At 40.2% G+C, this 22,571-nt stretch overlaps 1 protein-coding gene across 1 annotated transcript in view; it reads right to left on the reverse strand.

Moving 5' to 3' along the window:
* PTPN11 (protein tyrosine phosphatase non-receptor type 11) overlaps positions 1-22,571 on the reverse strand; it is a gene marked incomplete at its 3' end in the record, with an annotated part of 74,350 nt that overhangs the window by 31,495 nt on the left and 20,284 nt on the right. The window contains exons 3-6 of the mRNA XM_079717059.1: positions 18,059-18,253; positions 15,836-16,028; positions 12,655-12,771; positions 11,886-11,999 (exon numbers count right to left, since the gene is read on the reverse strand). Coding sequence (XP_079573185.1) covers positions 11,886-11,999; positions 12,655-12,771; positions 15,836-16,028; positions 18,059-18,253 — 619 coding nt within the window. The remainder of the gene's footprint in view (positions 1-11,885; positions 12,000-12,654; positions 12,772-15,835; positions 16,029-18,058; positions 18,254-22,571) is intronic.

Below are 22,571 nucleotides of genomic sequence, written 5' to 3' on the forward strand. Positions count from 1 at the left end.
AGTGAGATCCATGAAAACTAAGTGAAGCAGGTTTCTGGGAGGAGGTGAGGCTTGAGGCAAGTGAGGGGCTAAGATGGGTACAAGGAAGGAAGGAAAACATCCCAGCAAGTTAGGGACATAAGCAAACGTGGCTAAGAGGCCAGAGTTAGTGGCCTCAGAGTTAGGGTGAAGGAAACTGGTCAAAGAGTCTGGAAGCTGAGTTCTGTCAGCGTGGGAAATGAGGTTAGGTGGGGAAATGGGGGGCCTTGAGAACTGGGCAGGAGATCTTCAACGGCTGAGCAGCACAGCATGGTAGACTTAGAGTCAGAAGTTCTGGAAGTTCAAACGGCAGCCAACTACTTGCTAGCCACATCCTTGGGGACAACTTTCTCCCTTCTTCTGGGCTTCAGTGTCTTCATCTTCAAAATGAAAATGCTATGCCTCTGGTGGGAGATCGGGAGCCACTGAAGGTTTCTGAGCAGAAGAGTGACAGGAGAAATGCTGAGAGTAGATTAGCATGAAGGGCGAATGGAAGGGCAGAGGCCGAGAGTAAAAGAGCAGCTGGCGTCTTGTGAGGCGATGAGAGCCTGCACCCCTGGCATCAGGAGAGATTCCCGTCTCTGCTGCTGCCCACCTGGGTGGTCCTGGGCGGTCCTGGGCAGGTGCCTTGATCTCTCGGAGCACCCAGGGACACAAGATCTACCTACCGCATAAGATCTGGGGATGCAATGAGATGATTTCCCTAGCCCAAAATGCAGCACCAAGCGGACAATAAATGCTAGTTTCTTTCCTTCCTCTAAGACCACAAAGACAACTAGGAAAGAAAAATCAACCGGACCTGGTGAATGGCAAGGTATGGGAGAAAGAAGAGAAAGATGAGTTAAGGGATGCTCTGAGGATTCCAGCCTACAGGGTCAGAGAATACACAGGACAACCACCAGAGATGAGAAGTAAAAGGGGGTATTTGGTCTGAAGGGGAAAACAACAAAATAACAGGTCTGGTTGTGAATGCTTGAGTTTGAAGAGCTATGACAGCCAAGAAGAAGTGTGAAAGGCACAATTCAAAAGGTAGAACCAGAGGGGCTTCCCTGGTGGTGCAGTGGTTGAGAGTCCGCCTGCCGTTGCAGGGGACGCGGGTTCGTGCCCCGGTCCGGGAAGATCCCACATGCTGCGGAGCGGCTGGGCCCGTGAGCCATGGCCACTGAGCCTGCGTGTCCGGAGCCTGTGCTCCGCAGCGGGAGAGGCCACAACAGTGAGAGGGCCGCATACCGCAAAAAAAAAAAAAAAGAAAGGTAGAACCAGAGCCCGGAAGCAACACAAACTTAGTGGTAATCAGACTAGGGTGAAAATGGACGCGCTTCTCAGTGAAGAGCAAGTTTAAAGCAGGATAAACAGAGGGCCCAGACCACGTCTTGGAGAACCACCAGAGTTAACTGGTTGGGAGAAGAAAAAGCAACGAACAGCAAGAAGAGCACAAGGGAGGGGAGGAAGGAATAAACCAGGCACATGCTGCTGAGGATCAGAGAAACAAGAAAATGGTGGGAATGAGGAACTGGACAGCTGTCTCAAGAGCAGCTCACGGAAGAAAGAGGCCAGAGAAAAGACTATTTTCTAATCTTAATAAGAAAGCCACTGGTGTCTTCTCAAAGTGTTACTTCAGCATACTGTGGGCTGTCACATTCCAAGGTTAAAGGAGAAAGGGGCTAAGAAGAAATGGAGGCTGCAGCACAGGCCCATAGTGCGGAAAGCAGCAAGCTGGTTCAAAGGCAAAGGGGAAGGTACAGCAGAGATGTGAAAGCACCTGGAAGCACCTTTGGTTCTTCAATTCTCTGTAAAGATGTCAAGCATCTCCAGCAAATGAAAACAACTCTAAAGAGAAAAACCTGACACTGGAGGGGCACAGAACAAAAGCAAGGGGTGGGGGGGCGGTGGAGTGGGCTGAAAGAGAAATAGTTCAAAGGAAACAAAGGAATTTCTCCAGAATGGAGCTTGTGGAATAAAACCCCTTAGCCACTGTGATGCTCTGCCCACCAGAAGGTAGCAGCCCTTCTATTAAGCAGCTGGGAGCTCAGGCCTGGATGGAAAAGCCTGGTGACAGCTCAAGGCTGCCCTCCCAGAGCATTTTTAATCATGAGGCTGGAGCCCTGGTTGGGGTAGCTGTTCAATATGGCTTTGCTTAGTCACCATGCAGAAGATTTCTGCTTGAGATCACCAGCAAGAATTATTTTTTGAGACACAGCTTTGGGGTGCAGTTAAAGCCTTGTCTCCATAAAACCTAACCATCTCCAAGTAGAATTTGTGGGTTTGAAGAAAGGCACTAGCTCCTCTGTCGGTTGGCAGAGCTGCTGGTGGAATCCAGGACATCTGTGTGGCTGTCAGAGAAATGCCTGCGATGCCCGTGCAAATGGAGCACAGCTTCAGACCACGACAGGGAAGAGAGGCTTGTATAACAGAAGGAGGCTGGGCTTTAAAAAAAAAAAAAAACCAATTACTAAGGAAAATAAGCTTTAAAGAGCTGAGAAAATAGAACCCCAGTTAAAAGGTGTTGTGGAAGGTTTGTCTGTGTGTATTGTGTTTCTTTTTAAATCAGAAACAGAGGGTTCAAAACTAAAATCTGCCTGAAATTCATTACTGCGACCCTGAATGACATCCTTTTAAGCAAGTGTGTAGAGGGGTCTCAGAGACTAAAATGTGCATTCACCAAGCCTCAAACAGGGGCTCCAAATGAAAACTGCATGGGAATAAAGAGGAACATCTCAAAGCAAAGCCTGGAACATTCCTCCACACTTTTTAAGCATCAGAAAGCTGTTCCCTATTGAATATAAGCAAAGGGTCTGAAGCCAATACAAGTCTCTCTTGCTATGGAAAACAGCTCAGATTCAACACAACACAAATACTTATTTTGTGCCTACTGTGTGCCAGGCTCTCTGCTGGATTCTGGGGCTACAGTGAACAAAACAGGACTATCTGTCCTTGCGAGGCCCACAGACTGACCCGGACTATTTTTTAGATAATATGCACACAGCAGACATAAAACAGCAGGATCAAAGTTTGTCTCTTCATTTTTTCACCAACAGTTTCATTTGAACAAGACCTCTTCTTATTCCAACAGACCTCGTATCGCCATCTGCTTCTGTGGATTCACAGTGACAAGAAACAAACATTAAACCAATAACTACACAAATTATTCATGAATTCCAAGGATGGTAAACTCTACAAAGGAAAGGATCTGCTGCTATGTGCACATATAACAGGAAGAATCAATCCAGGCATAGGGACAGGGATCAAGGAGGCTTCCCTGAGGAAATGACAAATGACCCTGATGCTGGGAACTGAAGAGTGAAGAGATGTTAGCAAGGTGAAGTGAGGAAGGAAGAACATTCTAGTACAATCCCACCTGTAACACAATTGAATTAGCTGAAGAATCATATTCCCATTAGGTATGTAATAGGCAGTTCAAACTTTAACATCTCTAAAATGGAAGTTGATCACTTGCCCCAAAACCCATCCCTCCCAGTTTCCCCCAAAACTCATCCCTCCGAGTCTCCCCCAAACCCATTCCTTCCATTCTTCCCCATCTAAGCAAACGGTAACTCCATCCTACTAATTAATTGCTCAAGCCAAAAACTTTCACCTTATCCTGCCTCACCTCTGTCTTAACCATACAATCTATCAACTCTACCTTCAAATACTGACAATTCTACCTTCAAAAAAGTCTCAAGTTCTCAAGCACCTCTGCTGCTGCTGCCCTGGTCAAAGCCAACATTATGTCTCTGTTCAAATTATTGCAATTTGCCTCCCTGCCCATCTCCCTGCTTCTGTCCTTCCCCTTGCAGACTGTCCTCCGTGTGGCAACCTGAGTGATCACCTCAGTCCTGTGCTCAAAACTCTCCTTAGATTTTCCATCTTACTCCAAGTAAAAGCCAACAGCTTTACCCTGACCACAGTGCCCTGTAGGATCTGACCCCTCCGTTATGGCTCCACCTACGTTTCCCTCTTGCTCACCCTTCTCTGATAGTACTGGCCTGTCTGCTGATTGTGCACCACGTGCATTAAGCACATTCCCACTTCAGGGCCTTTGCACTCGCTGTTCCCTTTGCCTGGAATGTTCCTCCTGAGGTTATCTGCATGCCTTGCTCCATTATTTCCATCAGGTCTCCACTCAAATGCCACTCTGTCCGAGAGCTCTATGTAAAATGGTGATGCCCCCATCAGCACACCCTTTTTATCTTCCCCTACTTTATTTTCTTCACAACATTTATCACCGTCTCACATAATGAATACTTACCTGCTTCTTTGTTTACTGTCTGTCTCTCCCAATTGACTCCACAAGGATAAAGACTATGACATGTTCTCTGCTACATCCCCAGAACCTAGACTCCAGCATAGAGTCTGTGCTTACTAAATATTTGTTAAATGAATGAACAAATTAATCACCGCCACCACCAATGGCTACTGTTTGGGGGAGATATTTTGGGGATGTCTGCCCAACTCCCTATAACCTTCATCTGAGAACTATTTTTCCCCAAACACAGTGGTCCATGAAGATGTCTTTGTTCTACGTGATGGTGTCCTTGGACCAGAGGTGAATGGCGTCTGAGCCAGTGAAAATCGCTGAGACTTTGATACAATGACTGAAAGTTGCTAGTTTCAATATCTGAAAGGGGTAAGAAGTAAAGTTCGTAAGTCAAGAAGCAAAGAAACCTTCTGCAGGGAAAGAAGAATGAAGCAGGTGTGTGGAGAGCCGGGGTTCTGGATACAGAGGGGGCAGTGAGATGGAAGAGGAGGGTGAAGGCAAAGACTGGCAGCCAAAGGACTATCAACAGCAAGATTTCCATCCTCAACTTGGGTCCTGCAGTCAGATGATGTCCAGGCTCAGCTCACAGTGCCCCTTGGCAACTCAGGTCTAGAGACTCAAAAGGGAAGAACAGGCACAGAGAGGGCAGATACCCTGTAAGTGTAGCCAGGCGATATGCCTCTCACGGTGACACACAAGGGCTGAATTCAGGTTTCGGGTAACTTGCACATCGCAGGGACAAAATTGCAGGATCAAAACCTGCCTCATCAGTTATTTAGTGTCCATCTCATTTTGACAGAACTTTACTTCATTTCAACAAATCTAGAAATACTTTCCACTTCTTTATAGTCATGGCAGAGATATGCAGGAGACAAAAGATGTTTACAGAAAAGGACAATCTCATTTTACCACAGTAAAAAAAAATTGGGGAAAGAAAGGAAAAAAAATGGGGACTCTATAGGAAAAATTAAAAACTTGGGTTTGCAATGTTTTGACCATACCACATATCCTAGAAGAAAACCACCAACCTGAATTTATTTCAGGAGCAAAGGAGAAAAGAACCAAAGAGCTTCACAAGAGACTTTGTATTTTAAGATGCATCAAAATCGGAAGTAATTTATAAGTGTCTTCTAGGGAAAAATTACCCAAAAGAACACAAAGAGTTTCACAGAAAACGAGAAGCCGGGCACACAGACAAACAAAACATAGCTATCAGAGTTAAATGATCAGTGGCATTGCAATTTAGAGCTTTGGTTCACTTTAAAGACCATCAGAACACACAGTAAGAAGGAACTGATCCCAAATTTATCACCTCCTGGGAAACAACTAAGGTACAACCACTAAAATAATAATGCCTTGCTGTTGAATCAAACTTCAGCTTCAGAGGATTTAGATTTTAATGAGTCTCTGCTTCCACATACCTAAGTTCTTCTATAATGGTTCATTCTGTTCTCAGCTTTACTCCCCTGGCCCCAACCTTAAAGGGCAATTTTTTGAAAACTGACTGGATTTAAGAAGCAGGTACATAAGAGATCTAGAAAGCAGGCCATCAGCTATTTGGATCTAGCTTCAGTTTAAATGAAACGTTAATGCCCTGATTTAGTGCCTGACAATTTATCACCCCAGCCTGACATCTACAGAGGACTTAGTAGAGTACAGATGTGATCTTATTTTCTCCCATTTCCCCTGAAAGCCAGCTCAGTTTTCCCCCATTTTGTTGTTAATAATGTATAAAAGATGAACTGAATTTCAGATGTCACAGACTGAAACTATCAGGTCAGCGTTTAGAATCAACCTTTTTCCATGGCCAGAAAAGTCAGGCTAGGATTTCCTTCTAAGTTCTATCCTGACCCTGCCAAAGGGATCATAAAAAACTCCCTACTGCCACAAGCTGTAGGAAGGTTTGACTTTGTTTCTCTAAGCATTGCCTAAGTGAACTTAAAGAATCCACCAGTGCACCAGGTACCCAATTTGCTGCTGTAATTTTTTTAAAGTTCATAGTCACTTTATAGGAAAAGTGGTCTGTGCAAATGATGGCCTCAGCTATTTTGAAGTGTAACATAAAAATGGGACTAGATTACAAAATAGCTCACTGGGACTTCCCTGGTGGCACAGTGGTTAAGAAACTGCCTGCCAATGCAGGGGACACAGGTTCGAGCCCTGGTCCAGGAAGATCCCACATGCCGCAGAGCAACTAAGCCCGTGCACCACAACTACTGAGCCTGTGCTCTAGAGCCCGCGAGCCACAACTACTGAAGCCCGTGCGCCTAGAGCCTGTGCTCTGCAACAAGAGAAGCCACCGCAATGAGAAGCCCGCACACCGCAATGAAGAGTAGCCCCTGCTCATCACAACTAGAGAAAGCCCGTGCTCAGCAACAAAGACCCAATGCAGCCAAAAATAAATAAATAAATAATAATTTTTAAAAAATAGCTCACTTTTTAAAAAAATTTTATTTATTTATTTTTGGCTGCTTTGGGTCTTTGTTGCTGCATCAGGCTTTCTCCAGCTGCAGCAAGCAGGGGCTACTCTTCGTTGCGGTGCACGAGCTTCTCATTGTGGTGGCTTCTCTTGCTGCGGAGCATGGGCTCTAGATGCCTGAGCCTCATTAATTGTGGCACATGGGCCCAGCTGCTCCGTGGCATGTGGGATCTTCCCGGACCAGGGCTCGAACCCGTGTCCCCTGCATTGGAAGGCGGATTCTTAACCACTGCACCACCAGGGAAGCCCCTAGCTCACTTCTTATATTTACCAAAAAGGTTTGATATCTTTTAATTTTAAGTAAAAATACTTTTCAGACTTTAAATATGCTAACCAAAATTATGTAGGATATATAATAAAAATTAAAGATGAGTAGGGGGTTCCCTGGTGGTGTAGTTGGTTAGGTTTCGGCGCTTTCACTGCTGTGGCCTGGGTTCAATCCCTGATTGGGAACTGAGGTCCCGCAAGCCACACGGCCTGGCCAAAAAAAGAAAAAAAAAAAGTTAAAGATGAGTAACAATCATCACTTTTTTTAACACAGAATATCAAAAAAATGTTAATATTAACAATAATCAGCGAAAAGAGAAAAATATGCATGCACAAGGCTATCCATTGTATCTTCTTTGTAATATATTTGGAAACTAGCCAAATGCTCATCAATAGGTTGAATAAACTATGGTACATCCACACAGTGGAGTACCGTGCAGTAAAAATGAATGAAGACTATCTGTAGATACTACTGTGGAGTGATCTCCAATGTAATAAAAAAAAGAAGTTGGAAAAAAGTATGTACAATTATGCTACTATTTATCCATGAAAGGATGGGTTATGAATTTACAGATATATATTTGCTTATACTTTTTGAAAGGTAATGATGGACTTCAACTTTTTTTTAAATGGCTATAAATATAAGGATGAAAAGACAGGGACAGAAGATAAACTTCTTTGAATGTACTTCTTATATTTGACTTTAGAATCAAAGGCAATATTTTATATAATTGTAAATAAAATTTTATAGAAAGAAATTTCTGAAATCCAAACATAAAATGAAACAAATAACCTAGTTGTATATCCAGTTAGTATATAACCACATAGAGAAGAACTATTACAAATGAGTTGAAAGCACAGTAATTTGACTATACATCTCTGAAGGATCTACCCTAAGGATTAAAAAATAAAAGCTGGAAAAAAAATTAAACTGTTTTCAGTAATGATATTATTGGGGGTAGCAGAAGTCTTATTAGTCTGAGTCCTAAATTTGAATCGGAAGTATCATTTGGACTCATAATTTATTTCAAGAAAACAATTTTTTCTAGCTCCACCCACTGAGAAGGAAATAACCAACCTGACAACAATAAACACTTCTGGCTCCCAGACTGTAGTCTTTAAATACCACTTCCCAGGAAAGGAAGAGAAGGAAGGAAGAAAGGGAGGAAAATGAGAGAAAAGCTAACTCACTCCTTGGAGAAATGACTGATTCCAGTTCTGACATGGGAAATGTATTACACTGTAACAACTTATTACACCAGAAAGTAAGGAATCTAGCAAAAACTACCAGAGTTGTATAGGAAGGAGTAGAAGCCAGCTTGCAGAAGCTCCCACTGGTCAAAGCTAAAATAATTTGAGCAACAGAAATGATAAATGCCATAGACAGAAGCACACTAAATATGTTTAAAAAACCCATGAGTACATATTGATAAAAAAAATTTTTTTGGAGAACGCTATTTTTATTTATTTATTTATTTATTTATTTATTTTGCGGTACGTGGGCCTCTCACTGTTGTGGCCTCTCCCATTGCGGAGCACAGGCTCCGGACGCACAGGCTCAGCGGCCATGGCTCATGGGCCCAGCCGCTCCGCGGCATGTGGGATCTTCCCGGACCGGGGCACGAACCCGTGTCCCCTGCATCGGCAGGCGGACTCTCAACCACTGCGCCACCAGGGAAGCCCTGGAGAATGCTATTTTTAAAACTACTTAGTATACAGGAAAGAATCAAGCATATATCCTGCCTTGGTGACAAAAAGCTTATCTTTATAGAAATATTCCAGCTAATAATGACGAATGATAAAGTTATTACACACCTTATAAGTGAATGGATCTAGGCAATAATTACCAGTTGCTGCTTAGAAAATAAAAAGAGAAGCAACAGGACATAAGCACCTCCTGACACACCATCTCATATGCAGTCTTGCCAAAGAAAAACTGGATCTAACAAATTGTCTAGATAGATCAACTTACAAGAAATACAGGGGAGAAAGGTGTTAAAATCCACCACAGAGACACACTCAGAAAAATCCAGATCGTAAGTAACTCTCTGGACAAAGGACCTGCTTTCTCCAATAACAAAAACAGTAACAAAAAATAGGGTCCTATGGTCTGAATGTTTGTGTCTCCCCAAAATTCCTATGTTGAAATCCTAATGCCCAAGGTGATGGTATTAGAAGGTAAGGCTTTTGGGAAGTGATTAGGTCATGAGGGTGGAGCCCTCATGAATGGGATTAGTGCCCTCATACAGAAGGCCCACAGAGCTCCCTCATTCCTTCTGTCAGGAAGGAATACAATGAGAAGTTCCCAATCTGGAAGAAGACCCTCACCGGACCATACTGGCACCACGATCTCAGATCCAGCCTCCAGAACTCCAGAATTCGGAGAACTCTGAGAAATATATTTCAGTTGTGTATAGCCACCCAGTCTATGGTATCTTGTTATATCAGCTGAATGGACTAATACAGAGTGAGAAGAAAAGGGAGTGGAAGAGAAAGGAAGGGAGGGGGAAAGGATGGAATAGAGAGGCTGAAAGGAGAGTAAGAATATTAAGAGGCTTAAGATTTTAAAAACAGTGGGAATTCCCTGGCGATCTTGTGGTTAGGACTCTGCACTTTCACTGCCAAGGGCCCAGGTTCGATCCCTGATTGGGGAACTAAGATCCCACAAGCCTCATGGCAAAACAAAACAAAACAAAACCAAAAAAACAGAGTTTAAAAACAGAGATCCATGGGGAACTTATTTGAAAAATTATCCAACAACAAACAAATTAAAAAAAAAAAGACAACTAGCCTAATTGGAACAATGACTAGCTATTTGATGCATTTTTATTATCTTTTTTTAGATGTGGTAGTAGTGTTTCAGTTAATTTTTTAAGAATTCCATGAATACTGAAATATTTATGATATTTCATGTGATATCTGGGGTAACTTGTGAAACTGATAATGGTACATGGGGGTTCTTTATACAAATCTATTTTAAATTCAAATTTTTTTCATAATCAAGTGGGGAAAAAACACTTCCCAATTCAAACAATCTGCAAGTGTGTGTGTGTGTATCAAGAAAATGTGAACAGTGACTGATATGTGTTAATATTAAGAAATTATTGTTAATAGTTTTAGGAGTGATAATGATATTCTGGTTATAATTTTTTTTTAATGAAATAGTTACAGATGAAATAACATCTGGGATTCGCTTTAAGATAAGCCAGGGCTAGGGGAGTTAAGTGGGGTATAGTTTAAAAAGACTGGCCAGGGGCTTCCCTGGTGGCGCAGCGGTTAAGAATCTGCCTGCCAATGCAGGGGACACAGGTGCGATCCCTGGTCCAGGAAGATCCCACATGCTGCGGAGCAACTAAGCCCATGTACCACAACTTTTGAACCTGTGCTCTAGAGCCCGTGCTCCGCAACAAGAGAAGCCACCGCAACGAGAAGCCCACACACCGCAACAAAGAGTAGCCCCTGCTGGCCACAACTAGAGAAAGCCCACGCGCAGCAACGAAGACCCAACGCAGCCAAAAATAAATTAATTAATTAATTTAATTAATTTATAAAAAATAAAAAATAAATAAAAAGACTGGCCAGATATCAACAATTGTTAATGCTGAGTGACAGGTATATATTGCTATAATTATACAATTCAATCTGCTTCTGTATATATTTGAAATTTTGCATAATAAAAAGTTTTTAGCTTTTCATTCAAATTTTGATGTAAGATTTCTAAAATTTCTGTACTTATCCCTCTCTCAACTCAAAGCTCCTTAAAGACGAAACCCTGTCCATCTTGTTCACCATGGGGTCTTTGGTGACTAACCCAATGCTGGTATAAAAGAATAAATGTGAGGTCAAGTCCCTGGTTAGCAATGTTCAGCAATGACCATGACTGTTCTATTCTGTACACATCCTCAGTGCTGCAATTCAATCAATATTTGTGGTACAGAAGTTGGACAATTTACTTAACCTCCCTGAGTCTGAGGCTCCTCGTCTGTAAAATGGAAATAATATCTCACCAAGTTGATCTGACATACTGTGGTTAAAAGGGCTTCATGTGGCCATTCATTTGTTCATTCATTCCACAAATATTTATGAATTCTAAAGTCCTACAAAAAGTATGGAATAATCATTCCCATAAACAGAGTAGTATTAATAAAATAACATAAATATTAGCTAAATGTAAATACTCATTCAACAAACATTTATGGAGTTTCTGCTATGTACCAGGCACTGTGCTACATGCTAAGAATAACTATGAAGGTAAATATGGCACACACACACACAAAATTGTTTTTGACGAAGTTTTCTGTCACAGGGATGATAACGGAGAGAATAAGATTACAATGAGTTGGCAGGTGACAAACTTCAGTGCAACAGGAACACAGCCCACTCCTACTGGGGACATTCTCCTACTCAAGCTGGTTTCAGGAAAGAAATCAGTTCACTTAACCTCTCAAAGATATAAATTTCAACTCCCAGATTAAAGCCACCATGAGATAACTGTCTCTCACTTATTCACAGCAGTAAAGCTATAGATTCTTTCTAAAGACCCCAGCCAATGCTGGAAATCTTCCGAAGAACTGGATTCTTTTCTTTTTCTGGGGTTTTGCCAGCAGTCCAAACCAAAAGACCCAAATGGAGCTATTGGCTCATCCATTTAATATTAACTGCCAACTCCCTTCTCCCAGAACATAATGCAGCTCTATTTGAAAAAGCCCCCTCAGCAACTTGTTCCACGTCAATCAATGGCCAAATTAAGAAAGGACGCAGATCCGAGCCTTTCAGATCCAATCCCAAACGTGAAACCAACTTCTCTTCCATTAAGAACAGGATTTAATAAATCATGTAAAAAAATTTTTTTTAATAACTTACCTCAAATTCTTCCCAAAAGCCTTGTTTGACTTTATCTGTGGTCTCAGCTAATTTGCTTAGTTCTCGAACCCGACTTTCTATTTCAGCAGCATTGATACGAGTTGTGTTGAGGGGCTAATCAAATTCAGCGGTTGGTGTGAAATGAAGAAAGCATTACAGAAAAAAGTGTTAATGCAAAAAAAAAAAAAAAAAAAGACTTCTATGTTGGTGTTCATAGAGGCAAGGACAGGAAGTTCACAGTAAAATTTTCAAATAGAGTTTCACTTTCCTTTCTGTTCCTTCAGGAAATATATCTTTCTTCAATCTCCACACACTTTGCTGATATAAATTCAAACCTATTTTTCTTTATAAATAGACCACAATGTTAGAGATGGTATCATTTGCCACTAAGTAATAAGTGTGAGCTTTGAAACAGCAATAACTCCAAAATGTAAAGGTATGATCACCTAAAGGTAACCAAAGGTGCATCTACAATGAAAATTTGATAAAAACTTTGCTTTAAAAACTCCATAAGGCCTTTTAGAATTACATATGGAGATAATCATGAAAATGATGTAATATCTACAATTTGTTTCCAAATACTACAAGAAGAAGGTAGTGAGTGGAGTAATAAATGAAATAAGATTTGATGAGTTGATCGTAATTGAAGCTGGGTGATGGGTACACGGAGGTTCACGATACTATTCTACTTCTGTCTGTTTGGAATATTCTATGTTCGGACTTCTTAAACTCTATAAGGAGGGGGAGTTTAGCTTTCCAAAATGCTTACCTGCTTGAGTTGTAGTACTGTGCCCAATGTTTCTACCATAGGATTCTTCTTGTAATGCTCCACAAGATCTGTCAAAGAGTCAAACCGTTCTCCTCCACCAACATCATATTTCAGTTCCTTTCAAGACCAAAAAAAAAATTATGTTCATGACCTTTATGTTAAATTACTGTTTTTCCCAACTCAAGTACAGAGACTAACTCTCCCCCAATAATGGAAAGATTGAAGAGCTGTAAGAGAACAAAGAAAGGGAAGCAACAAAGATGATGAAAATGGAGAAGCAGATCCAATGTAAAAGAGTTCATTGTGAGGTGTGAGAAACCCTAAATAAGTATCCAACATTAACTAGGCCACAAAAAAGTTTCTCTCTCATAGGTTCACTAAATAGCTAGAAAAAAAAAAAAAGAAAAACCATATTTACTATTTACTTATACTCTAGGCTAAGTGACTATACACAAGGCTGCCAAACAGAAGATAAATAACTACTTCTCTCTGAAACACAACAAACTCTAAGGCTGGTGAGGCAGCACTGAAACCCAATATACAAGCCTTTTCTTTCATCTTCTAATGAAAATTTAAAAGGGAAATTATAAACAGAGACCAGGGAATTTTTTCTGACAAGGAGACCAGAATAGGCTGTTTCAGGAAAACAACAGGAAAATGGTTAAACTTAGAAAATACAAAACCCTAGAAATGATACATGAAGATATTTGGGTATGACCTTTTATTTAAAAATAAATCGAGCGAGGAGGGAAGCAGCACTTTCAGAATGACAGAGTAAGGACCTCTGAAAATCTGCTCTTTCACAAAAGTAACAAGAACCCTGGCAAAAATTGTCATCAACTTTTTCAGAACTCTGAAAATTAACCAATAAAGTTCAAGGAGCATTTATTCAAGAAAAAGATTGAACCTTGATGAGAACAACAAATTGTGGCCTTTTAACTTGCCCTATTCCCACCTACCTCTCCCCAGCTTCTTGGTAGCCTTGAAAACCAATAGTCTCATAACCACAGTAGCTGTGAAAACAAAGCAGCTTAGCATAACTGGAGTAGACAGATGGATTTGGAGCTCTTTCCAGACCTATCCCTAGACAATTATCACTGTCTGGTCTGTTTAGCAGCTCCCTGGGAAAGCCTTATTTTCAGAGCTTGTCTTTATTTGATTGACTTACAGCTTACTCAGCCTGCCTTCAGGGGATCTCCCAAAAACAATTAGCAGCAATTGTTTAATATCACAGTGGCCTAAGGCAGCAATACCAGTCAGAGCAAATAAGAGATTGATCAAAAACTTAAAAGGAAAATCCAGACATCATCCACAGGGGGCTCTGAAAACCTCCAACATATCCTTGAGAATCTAGAAGGACATGTGCATGTGCATGTGCATGGCTGTGTGAAGTCCAGGAAAGATCCAAAAAGGCCCTAATCTTTACCTCTAGCTGATCCTGAGGTTCTGTGCAAGTAGGAAGTGAAGGCTAAGGTAGAGTTTTAAGGTGCCAGAGCACTGAAGGCAGTCGTGCCCCAACACACACACACACATACACACACACACATACACACAGAGCCTCCCTGGCAAAGGCTGGGAGATTTAATGTTTCAAGGCATTTAAGGAAATCTCTGTTCAATCATTAACTGATCACTAAGCTACCCAAGCAAAGACTTCAGTGGCCACGCAAGACAAAGACAGGAGAGTCACTGAACACACAAACAGCAACAACAACTACAGGAACCATAAAAAGTAGCAACAACAAATAATGCTGCCTCAGAAAGGAGGGCAAAGGATTTATATTATATTATTTAAAATGCCTAGTTTCCAACAAAAACTTATGAGACATGCAAAGAAACAAGAAAATATGGTCCGTACTTGGGGGTGGGGGGGAGGGTGGGAAGCATTCAACAGAAACTGTCCTTGAGAAAGCCCAGACAAAGACTTTAAACCAGCTAGTATAAATATATTCAAAGAACTAAAGGAAACTATAAATTAAAAGAAAATATGAACATGATGTCTCATCAAAGAGAATATCACAAAATGATAAGTACATAAATGTACATAAATGTTCATAGCAGCATTATTCATAAAAATTAATGGGCCAAAATGCCCATTAATTTTTTAATGGATAAACAAAATGTGGTATATATCCATACAACAAAATGTTTGCCAATAAAGAGTTTACTGACACATGCTATAACATGGATAAACCTTGAAAAACATTCTAAGTAAAAGAAGTCAGTCACAAAAGGCCACATATTACATGATTCCATCTATATAAAATATACAAAATAGGCAAATCCATTGAAACAAAGAGGTTTGTGGTTGCCAAGAGCTGGGGGGAGGGGGAAAATGGGGAGGGACTGGTAATGAACCCAGGGTTTCTTTTTGGGGTGATGAAAAGGTTCTGGAATTAACGTTGTTGGCTGCATAATTTGTGAATATACTAAAAACCACCAAATTGTCCACTTTAAAAGGGTGAATAGTATGGTGTGTGAATTATATCTCAATAAAGCTGTTTTTTGGGGGTTTTTTTTTTTAATCTTATTGAAAAACCGAAGCAATAAGTGAATAGACAGTTGCTATTTAGGAAACTATGTCAAAACAAAGTTTGATGTAGTTGACCAAGAACCAACCTCCTTGGTCTAGCCATCGCATTAAAAACAAGAAATGGTGAGTTCAGTTCTCCCAGCCTTAACCAGAATTCTATAATATGAAAGTACATGTAGTCACAGGCTAGACTGTGCTGACCCAAGGGAGAAGCTGAGGCCATCACTTTAGAAATTGAGACAGAGGCAGACTCCAGCTGTAACCAAGCACAGATTGAGATACTGCAGGGCTGGGAATTCCCTGGCGGTCCAGTGGTTAGGACTCCGTGCTTTCACTGCCGAGGGTTCGGGTTCAATCCCTGGTCGGGAACTAAGATCCTATAAGCTGCGTGATGCAGCCAAAGAAAAAAAAAAAGACTGCAGGGAAGAAGGTGACATACTGAGGCATGACTTAATCTGCCAGAGATAGAGAGGAAATAAGTAATTTAATAAAGTTCGGAAATGATGAAACAGTTATAACTAACAAGGTACTAAAAGTGTAGAAGCCCTTAACTAAATGACTTTGGAAGTAATGGTGTCGGTCTTCTCCCAGCAGAAAAACCACCGAAAGATGATGTTTCGCCAGACCCACAGTTCAATCCGGGTTTTACCTGACAGCGGATCATAACGTGGGTCACTTTAGACTTGCCGTCATTGCTCTCCCCTTTGTCATCTCCGGTTCGGACAGAGAGAACAAAATCTCCAGGGTGGCTCTGGCTCTCCCGCACAAGAAAGCTACCATGTTTTCCTTTCTCAGTTAATAATTTCTCTGCTTCTTTCCCAGACAGATGTCCATGAAACCACCTAAATTTTTTTTAATGAAAAATCAATTGAGTTCTGCCATGCGTTCACAACATTCTTTCACAAAACTACCATACATAGTCATCTCTACTCAACACAATTAAAAACAGGCACGTTCCTCCAAGAGATTGATCCATTCCACATAAGACAGAATTTGCATCCGAAAGCAGGCAGGAAAAATGACAAAGATATTAAGAGTGACCATTAGGGGAGTTCCCTGGTGGCCTAGTGGTTAGGATTCCGGGCTTTCACTGGCATGGCCCGGGATCAGTCCCTGGTCAGGGAACTAAAATCCCACAAATCACGTGGTGCGGCCAAAAAAAAAAAAAAAAAAAAGAATGAACATTAAACTCCTTAAATGAGCCCACAATCATTGGGAGGCAAATATCCTCAATCTTTCCTATTTTCTTTTAAATCCCCCATCTTTTAAAAAGCCAGTTTGTCATTTCTCCACTGCCAAACGCTAAAAGGACCAACTATTTAATTACAGTCATTTAAAGAAGTTATAATAGAGAGTTATGGTAGTGACAGAGAATCATTTGAATGTTTGCCCTTGCTTTGGCATGCAAACACTACATTAAAAAGGATCTTCATTATAAATTAGTTCAAGCATTCCAAGCTTTTCCAGATTTCCAATCTATACTTCAATAGCCTCCAAGTTTGCTGTCATCATCTTTGGACTATCTACTGGGTTATCATTTCAAATTTTAATGCACGTAAGACTTGGAGTAGAGGCAAGGGATTTTGCTAAAAATGTGAATTCCCATGCCTCACAATGAGAGATACCAATACGCTAAGTCTGAATGGGGCACAGCAATCTGCATTTTTAACCAGCACACCAGAGTCCTAATGTAGGCCGTCTGAGGTCAGACTTTGAAACACTGCTACTCTAAGTTACTATAGAAAACATCTTAACATAGTCATATTAATAATGTGGCTTTTTCCCTCAGGATCTTGGTGAGGAAACAAGCATGATCACAGCACATAGTGCTAATGGCTCAACACTAAAGGAATATACTTCGAGGTAGTTTTCATCTACCCTCAACTGAACAGAGTAAAATTAAATAAACTGCACAGAGTTGACTGACAGCCTTTTGCTTAATAATTTGGCTGGAAAACAAATTATCAGCATAAAATACCAGTGACATGAAGGTGTAAGTAGAAGAAACCTACTTGAAGACAGAAAATATTCAAACCGAATTAAGAGACCCTGATTTGGTACTGAGTCAGAGAGAAGAGACTGGGAATGCAGAAAACCAATAAAATCAACGCAAGTTAAGTCAAGCCCCAGCTTTCATCAGCTTAGTTCCAACACTGGGGAAAGATCTCTGAAATAATATGATTCCCTCTAATTAGGGTCATTCTCACACATTCGTGGATATAACATAAAAGAACTGATGAAAAATCTGACCGAGTTCTCTGCTTTCCCACTTCTGAGCTTAAACTGACATCTGTTGGTGGCACTGCTGAATAGCTGGTCAGAAGCTACTACAGGGAACTGCTATTTTGGTGTTCCCATTATCATTTGTTTTCCTCTCCTAACGCTCAAAGTTCAATAACGCTCAAGGTCAATAATCTTAAAATTATTGCGTGTATCAAGTATATACAGGAATAGTCTGAGACTTCTGTAGAACGAGTGTAAGTAACACTAACTGAAGCTTTTGCAAGAAAAGGCCACTCTGAGAATAATCTGATCCTATTACTCTTACTTTAGTAACACTTATGCGGGGCTCTCACTGTTGTGGCCTCACCCGTTGCGGAGCACAGGCTCTGGACGCGCAGGCTCAGCGGCCATGGCTCACGGGCCCAGCTGCTCCGCGGCATGTGGGATCTTCCCGGACCGGGGCACAAACCCGTGTCCCCTGCATCAGCAGGCGGACCCTCAACCACTGCTCCACCAGGGAAGCCCTTACTTTAGTAACACTTTTAAGATTACAGTTTGAGAAACAGAAGTCAAACCCCCATAATGCATTCACCTCACACCTATGGCATGGGAGAGATGCAGACTCTGCAGTTACGAAAATGTAACTGACCTTTCAGAGGTAGGATCTGCACAGTTCAGAGGATATTTGAGCTCAATAACATCTCCATTCTTCTCTTTTAATTGCCCATGATGTTCCATGTAATACTGGACCAACTCAGCCAAAGTGGCAAACTTCTCCCCTCCATACAAGTCATAGTAATCACCAGTGTTCTGAATCTTGATGTGGGTGACAGCTCCATTTCTTCTAAAATAGTCCATTAGAAAAGTGGGGGTAAAAGACAAATAAAGAGCTACTAGTAAAAATGGATCTCATATTCATTATCAGATTTCACCTAAACATTGAAACAAACCCAAGGAATGTGCAAGTTTACACTTTTCCTAAACAAATGCAGTGAGTGAAATAACCACACAGTCAACCATTTCAACACAAAGGGCTCTGCATATATTAAGTGGCAATCATTTTTCTCATCAATTAATCAAGACAAATATCACTAAAATTAAACGTACATTTACCTTATAATCCAGTAAACCCACTCCTAGTATTTTGCCCCAAAGGAATGAAACTGCATGGCTACCAAAAGACTTGTACAAGAATATTCATTGCAGCCTTTTTGTAGTAGAAAAAAATTGAAAGGTCAAATATTTATGGCCAAAATGGATACACAAATACTCATACAATGAAATATCACACAGCAATTTAAATAAAAGAGAGAGGACCACTGATATATACAATCAACTTAGGTGAATCTCAAAAACATTACGTTAAGAAGCCAGACACAAAAGAATATATACTGTATGACTTCGTTTATATGACATTGTAGAATAGGCTCGTCAATGGGGATAAAAAAGAGAAGAGTGGTTGCCTCTTAGGGGGAGGGAGAATAGAAACCGGCACCAAGAAACTTTCTAGGGTGATAGAAATACTTAAGATTTTGATTAGAGTTCTCATTGCATTGATAAACACATTTGTCAAAACTCATCTCACTATACACTTAAGATACTACACATAATTGTATCTTTAAAAATCATTTTAAAGACATATAATTAACAGAGTTTCCAAAGTGAGATAGCTAGTATGTCAACCCAATGAATTGACAACACTGGCCAAAAGTTTCTAAAACTTGGTATTTTAGTTAGCCTAGGCAGCTTGATGATTTCCATTTGGTTTTCTGTACTACTAAGTACATCTCAAGGACACCCGTAATCATCTTTGTGGACCCAATGGGTCTGGCAACCCCAAAATGGTAATCACTGACCTATATTTATTTTTCAGTCTGACCCTATAGTGTTATTGATGAAGCCTCTGTTAAATATAAACACACTTCTACTAAAGATAAAGGAAAATGGAAACGCAGTAAGAAAAATTGTCCTACAATGTTAATAACAATATCTACTTCTAATTTTTGGTTACAATCTTTTCCAGTGGGTAAAAAAGGCACTTTGGGTCTCTCTCCTCCAGCTACACCTGATTCTATTTTAACACCTCAGCTTTCTATCTCTAACCTTGACTTAACATATCACAAAAACAGATATTTCAGGTATGGACTATAAAGCAACATAGATGGATCTCAAAAACATGATACTGGGAATTCCCTGGCAGTCCAGTGGTTAGGACTCAGCGCTTTCACTGCAGGGGCCCAAGTTCAATCCCTGGTTGAGGAACTAAGATCCTGCAAGCCACACAGCGCAGCCAAAAAACAACATGATATTGCATGAAAGAAGCACAATGCAGAATGATATGCTCAGCATGTACCATTTATGAAAATTTCAGAATGCACACAAGTAATATTATACATTATTCATGATACAGACCACAGACATACATATATATTTTATTATTATATTACTTTTATGTTATGTTACTTATTATATTATATGTCCTTTTTTAAAATAAATTTATTTATTTTATTTATTTATTTTTGTCTGCGTTGGGTCTTTGTTGCTGTGGGCGGGCCCTCTCCAGATGCGGCGAGCGGGGGCCACTCTTCACTGAGGTGCGCAGGCCCCCCACCGCGGTGGCCTCTCCCACCGCACAGCAGCAGCTCCAGGCACGCGGGCTTCAGCAGTTGTGGTGCATGGGTCAGTAGTTGTGGCTCACGGGCCTAGTTGCCCCGCGGCATGCAGGATCCTCCCGGACCAGGGCTGCAACCCATGTCCCCTGCATTGGCAGGCGGACTTCCAACCACTGCGCCACCAGGGAAGCCCTGTACTTTTTTTTTAATGAACTAGAAAGAAATACACCAAACTCAGAAAGTAGCTGTCTCTGTGGCAAAGAGAAGAACAGCAGGAAGGGTGGTGAAAAAAGGGAAATTTTGCTTTTTTTTATATTTTATTTTGAAGAAAAAAATGACTGGCAATAAATACAATATGGGTACTTGGACATAATTTTTTGTATTTTTCTGTATTTTTTTCCCTCAAAATTAAAAAAAGGGGATCTTCCTTGACTAACTAAGGCAACCTAATCATCAAATTTTCAGCATGGACACATAACAAAAAGATTAGATCACCTGTAGAAAACTAGAACAATAAACTTGTCATTTATGCATGCACACACACACACACACACACATGCATCTCAGTGTCTATAATATACATCATATACATAAGAAAACATATATAAAGTGAAACTTGGCAGTTTAAGAGTTGTTAAAAGCACTGGTTCTAAGACAGTTCACCAAAAAGATATACAGATGACCTTTAACCTTATTAAAATATGTTCAGCTTCAATCATAAGAGAAATTAAAATTCACTGAGATACCATTTCTCACCTATCAGGTTGACGAAAGTGAAAAGCTTGACAACACTCAACTGGAAGCTGTGGAAAAACAGGGACCCTCAGACACTGTTGGTGAGAATGCAAAATGGTACAATCACTGTGGAGGGGAATTTGGAAAACCTATACTAATATATATTGACTCTCTGCCCCAGTCATCTCACTCCCGGGAACTCACCTCTGAAGATACATTTCCAAAAGCACAAAACATATGCAAAATGTTATCATATTAGATGCAGTATTATTTATCATTGTAATATATTGGAAATAACTAAATTCCCATTTTTAGGAAATTGTATAAAGTTACATGCTATGCAGTTAATTTAAAAAATGAGAAAGATCACTAAAAGATTTCTGTAAGTGAAAAAAGTAAACTACAAAGAAATAATTTAGTATTCCACTTCATGTGTGAAAAGAAACACAGAAAGATAAACCATAAATTAATAAAACTGGTTACCTACAGGGATGGAAATAAGGTACACGGGGTAGGGATAAGAATAAAATTTGTCAGAATTTACCTTTTTATACAGTTTGACTTTTAAATCTTGTGTTTCACATATTCAAAAAATAAAATCAACAAGGATCAAAAAAATGAGTACAAAACCAAAAAACTGAATACAGAAAGAAAGAAATGACTCTAACTTTGCAGTAAGTTTGTAACTACACAGAAAATTAATTCCCGTAGCTTTTGAACACAGTACAGATTATACACCCGTAGTGGGATATATGCTGTGAACAGAAACACTCCAGAGAAATCATGAACTTTACTTAAGGGGTTTGTAATTAGAAATGATAATGGTATAGTAATTCTGAAACTATCTTTGTATTAGAAGATTGGGCAAATGAGGTCATACATTGATGCTGCTGTGAAACACGGTTCTCTCTACAGAAGGGAAACACAAATACGGAATGGGAAAAGGTAAGGAAACTGGGCTGAACTAGAGCTATCAGACTTGTCTGATATATATTTATATATTTATTGATACTGATATATTTAAATTTTGGTTTTAAATATATAAGTATTTATTTCCCAGCTCTGTCTACTATAAGGGCCTAGAAGCAATGACACTCCAGAAGATGGGGCAAACAGACATTATGTGCTTCCTGATGTGAAATAAAGGGATGGCTTCAAAATCCACTATTGAAATGACGAGAGAAATTTGAATATGGACTGTGTGTTAGATAACATTATGGAATCACTTAAAATTTCTCATATATAATAATGATATTGTAGTTATACAGGATGTCCTTGTTCATAGGACATGCACACTGAAGTACTCAGAGGTAAAAATAAGCATCCTGACATCTGCAACTTATGTTCAAAAGGTTGGGGGAGGGGAGAGTATACACATACACACACACACTCAGAGCAAAAGAGCAAACATGGCAAAATGTTAACAGGTAAAGGGAATGTGGGTATTCACTGTACTCATCTTTTGACTTTCCTATAGGTCTGAAATGTCTCAAGATAAAAAGGTGAGGAAAAAGAAAAAAAAAAAAAAAACCTCAACAGTTCTGTAGTCCCGGCTCTGCCACTTACTAGCTATGAAACCAGCTTTGTAAATTAACCTCTGTGCTTCAGCTTACTCACCCCTAAGATGAAGATAATAGTGGTATTTATTCATAGGTTGTTGGAGAGATTAAATAAAATGTTATGTGGCGAGTGCTTAGCAAGATGGCCTGGAATATGTCAAGCCCTCAATAACGTCTGCTATCATCCTCCTCCTCAACATCATTATTATTATATAATCTCCATCCAAACTCTTACAGGTCAAATGTCACTCAACTG

The sequence above is a fragment of the Hyperoodon ampullatus genome, assembly GCF_949752795.1.
Source record: "Hyperoodon ampullatus genome assembly, chromosome: 13".
Lineage (NCBI taxonomy): Eukaryota > Metazoa > Chordata > Mammalia > Artiodactyla > Ziphiidae > Hyperoodon > Hyperoodon ampullatus.